Source organism: Tachysurus fulvidraco, chromosome 7, assembly GCF_022655615.1.
Source record: "Tachysurus fulvidraco isolate hzauxx_2018 chromosome 7, HZAU_PFXX_2.0, whole genome shotgun sequence".
Lineage (NCBI taxonomy): Eukaryota > Metazoa > Chordata > Actinopteri > Siluriformes > Bagridae > Tachysurus > Tachysurus fulvidraco.
The window spans coordinates 20,424,774-20,428,180 of NC_062524.1; the positions used below are offsets into that span (position 1 = coordinate 20,424,774).

Genomic DNA, 3,407 nt, shown 5'->3' on the forward strand with positions numbered 1-3,407 from the left:
GAAGTTCAACAAAACTCTCAAAACTGTGCAAATTACACAAACAAACTCTCAAAACTGTGCAAATTACACAAACAAACTCTCAAAACTGTGCAAATTACACAAACAAACTCTCAAAACTGTGCAAATTACACAAACAAACTCTCAAAACTGCAAATTACACAAACAAACTATCAAAACTGCAAATTACACAAACAAACTATCAAAACTGTGCAAATTACACAAACAAACTATCAAAACTGTGCCCAAAAAATTGACATTTTAGAGATTGTTCAGTGTGTGCCATGTGTTATAACAGTCCCTGCTATTTGTGAAGCACAGGGACACGTCACAGGAGGAGCATTTTACGGTGGTCTTCTGGTGGCAGTGGACACACCTCCTCCGACCTACGGCACTATCCAGTGAAAAGTGCACAGGCTTGTGTGCGGCACCTTGGGGAGCAGGAGGGGGTGGCTGTAGAGGGGCTGTGGTGGTAGAACCAACTGCTTTGAGTTCCATCACCAGGGTCTCATGGAAGGCCATTTGTGTCATCACCTTCTCCTGCCTTGCAGTGGCGATCTCCTTGTACAGGATGAAGGCATTGACAATGGCGATGTCGATGAAGTGGTACAGGAAAGACCAGTACCACTTCTTGGTTTTGTGCAGGGTGTTGTAATAGCCAATCAAGGCATCAGACAGGTCCACACCACCCATGTTCCTGAGTAGAAAAGGAACATAGCCATTACATTACACTGATATTGATGCATTGACATGATATCAAAATTCAATTCAAAGGGTTGAAACTATGAAAACATTGTACATACCTGTTGTAATCATTGATGGCTGGTGGAATGGAAACATCCTGCACAGACCATTGCCCATCTGCCCCCTTTATCCGTCTCCGGACACTATCCTCTCCATGTGCCGCATGAATGGTGGAACACATTAGCACATCTCTGGTGTCCCTCCACTGAACAAATACAATGGGCCCCTCACGGATCCAGCAAATGGTGCCCCGGGGAGACGACCTCTCAAGCCCGCCTGGCCTGTCTTTCGGGAACCCAATACGCTGTCTGCGAATGGTACCGCAGGCCCAGATCTTCTTGGCCAGCAGGTCACGAAAGAGATCTGGGCTTGTGTAAAAGTTATCCACGTATAACTTGTACCCGGTACCAAGCAAATGCGTATTCATGAGCCGCATAACAGAGTCGTAGCTGAGCCCCTTGACAATGGGTGATCCCTTGCCTTCATAGACAAAGAAGTCCCAGGTGTAACCATTTCTGGAATCCGCCAGCACAAACAGCTTATAACCCCACTTCACAGGCTTGTTCTTCATATACTGGCGGATTCCGCTTTGGGCTTTGGACGCGACCATCCTCTCATCTATAGCAACACACTGGTGGGGTTGGTAATGCACCATGCACATCTGTCTAAACTCATTGTACAATGGCTTGATTTTGCAAAGCCTATCGTACCCATCTGTGCCTCTTTTTGAATTATTGGCAGCATCATCATCAGGGTCACTGAGGTGGAGGGCACGCGAGATGGCTTTGAACCTGCGTCCTGACATCACGCTTGATGGAAAGGAAAAGGCATATAGCTCAGACCTCCAATAATCATTGATGCGCCGTGTCTTGACTAGTCCCATATAGATGGTCATCGCCATGTACAACATCATCTCTGCCAAGGTGATCCTCTGAAAGGTGCCTGGGTGGTTGGTTTCTCCAAACTTGTTTGAATTGTTCACAATGACTTGCAGTATATCATTGTTCATGAACAAACTAAACAATTGTAGATTGGTGTATTGTACACCACCCATGAGCTGGCCACCAGGTGGGCTTGCTGGGAGGAAGGATGGCTGTCTTGGAGTGATGCCCTGCCATGCACCTTCAGGTCCAGAACTCTGCACTGGAGTTCTTCCTCTGGAACATAGCCATTACATTACACTGATATTGATGCATTGACAAGAAATTCAATTCAAAGAGTTGAAAGTATGAAAACACTGTACATACCCGTCGTCATCCCTGGTTCTCCCTCCTGCTCTCCCTCGGGCACTCCCTCCGGCTCCTCCTCTGGAACATAGCCATTACATTACACTGATATTGATGCATTGACGAGAAATTCAATTCAAAGAGTTGAAAGTATGAAAACACTGTACATACCCGTCGTCATCCCTGGTTCTCTCTCCTGCTCTCCCTCGGGCACTCCCTCCGGCTCCTCCTCTGGAACATATCCATTACATTACACTGATATTGTTGCATTGACATGAAATTCAATTCAAAGAGTTGATGCATTGAAAGAACTGTACATACCCGTCGTCATCCCTGGTTCTCCCTCCTGCTCTCCCTCGGGAACTCCCTCCGGCTCCTCCTCTGGAACATAGCCATTACATTACACTGATATTGATGCATTGACATGAAATTCAATTCAAAGAGTTTAAAGTATGAAAACACTGTACATACCCATCGTCATCCCTGGCTCTCCCTCCTGCTCTCCCTCGGGCACCTCCTCTGGCACTCCCTCCGGCTCTTCCTCTGGAACATAGCCATTACATTACACTGATATTGATGCATTGACAAGAAATTCAATTCAAAGAGTTGAAACTATGAAAACACTGTACATACCCGTCGTCATGCCTGGCTCTTCCCCTCCCCTGTCTTGCAGGCTGTGTGGAGGTAGAGGTTTGGGGTTCCACCTCCACAGTCACTGGGGTCCTCCTGGGCCTCTTTGACTCTGGCTGCCAATCTGAGTCAGATGACTCTGGCTCTCTGAAACACAGAAATGCAATGAGTAGCTTCTCACACCTCATGGTGACCTCACACCTCATGACACACACAGTAACATCCCCCAACACCCAGAACAATCTCAATGCCCAATAACAACCCCCAACACCCAGAATAAACTCAATGCAATACCAAAAAGTTTCTGTATTGACCACAGTCAGAGAACTCAAAATGAACATTTACAATTTTCCCTTACACACACACACACAGACACACACACACACACAAAATAATAAATACATAACATAATATATGTACTCACAGTTCTAAATCAGGATCTCTTCCTTTTAGGAAGTCCATTTCAGCCTCAGAGTCCACAGAAGATGAAATATCGTCGTCGGAAATTTCGGCCAACATATTGGCTGCCTCATCAACTGTGAACCATTTGTTAGCCATTGTTAGCCAAATACTCGCAAAAACTTTCCAAAAGCACGCTCCAAAAACACGCTCTCTGCGATAAGCGGCTCTCTCCAACAACGCCAACCCCCAACAGCTTGTGTTTGTGTGAGGGCGCACGCTTTACGCACGCGTAGAAAAGTTTTTGAGCACGGCTCTAACAGGCACACCCCCTTACCTGATAAGGCATATTATATATCGTTGGACTCGTCTGTTTATTGGCTAAAGAGCTGTTATGCTCCTGGAACATCA

General features: G+C 46.1%; 1 protein-coding gene across 1 annotated transcript; it reads right to left on the reverse strand.

Moving 5' to 3' along the window:
* Positions 1-227: 227 nt before the first annotated feature.
* Positions 228-1,876, reverse strand: LOC113660742 (piggyBac transposable element-derived protein 4-like). Its single transcript, XM_047815743.1, has 2 exons — positions 801-1,876; positions 228-694 (listed from the first exon to the last, which is right to left on the reverse strand). Exons 1-2 carry the CDS (start codon positions 1,793-1,795, stop codon positions 259-261), a joined length of 1,431 nt encoding a protein of 476 aa, XP_047671699.1. The 5' UTR covers positions 1,796-1,876; the 3' UTR covers positions 228-258.
* Positions 1,877-3,407: the final 1,531 nt, after the last annotated feature.

Excerpts from the sequence above, each read along its gene's own strand:
- LOC113660742 (XM_047815743.1), bottom strand. The coding sequence starts at position 1,795 with ATGGGTGGTGTACAATACACCAATCTACAATTGTTTAGTTTGTTCATG. Across the intron at positions 695-800 it reads GCCATCAATGATTACAACAG|GAACATGGGTGGTGTGGACC; the intron begins GTATGTACAATG and ends TTTTCTACTCAG.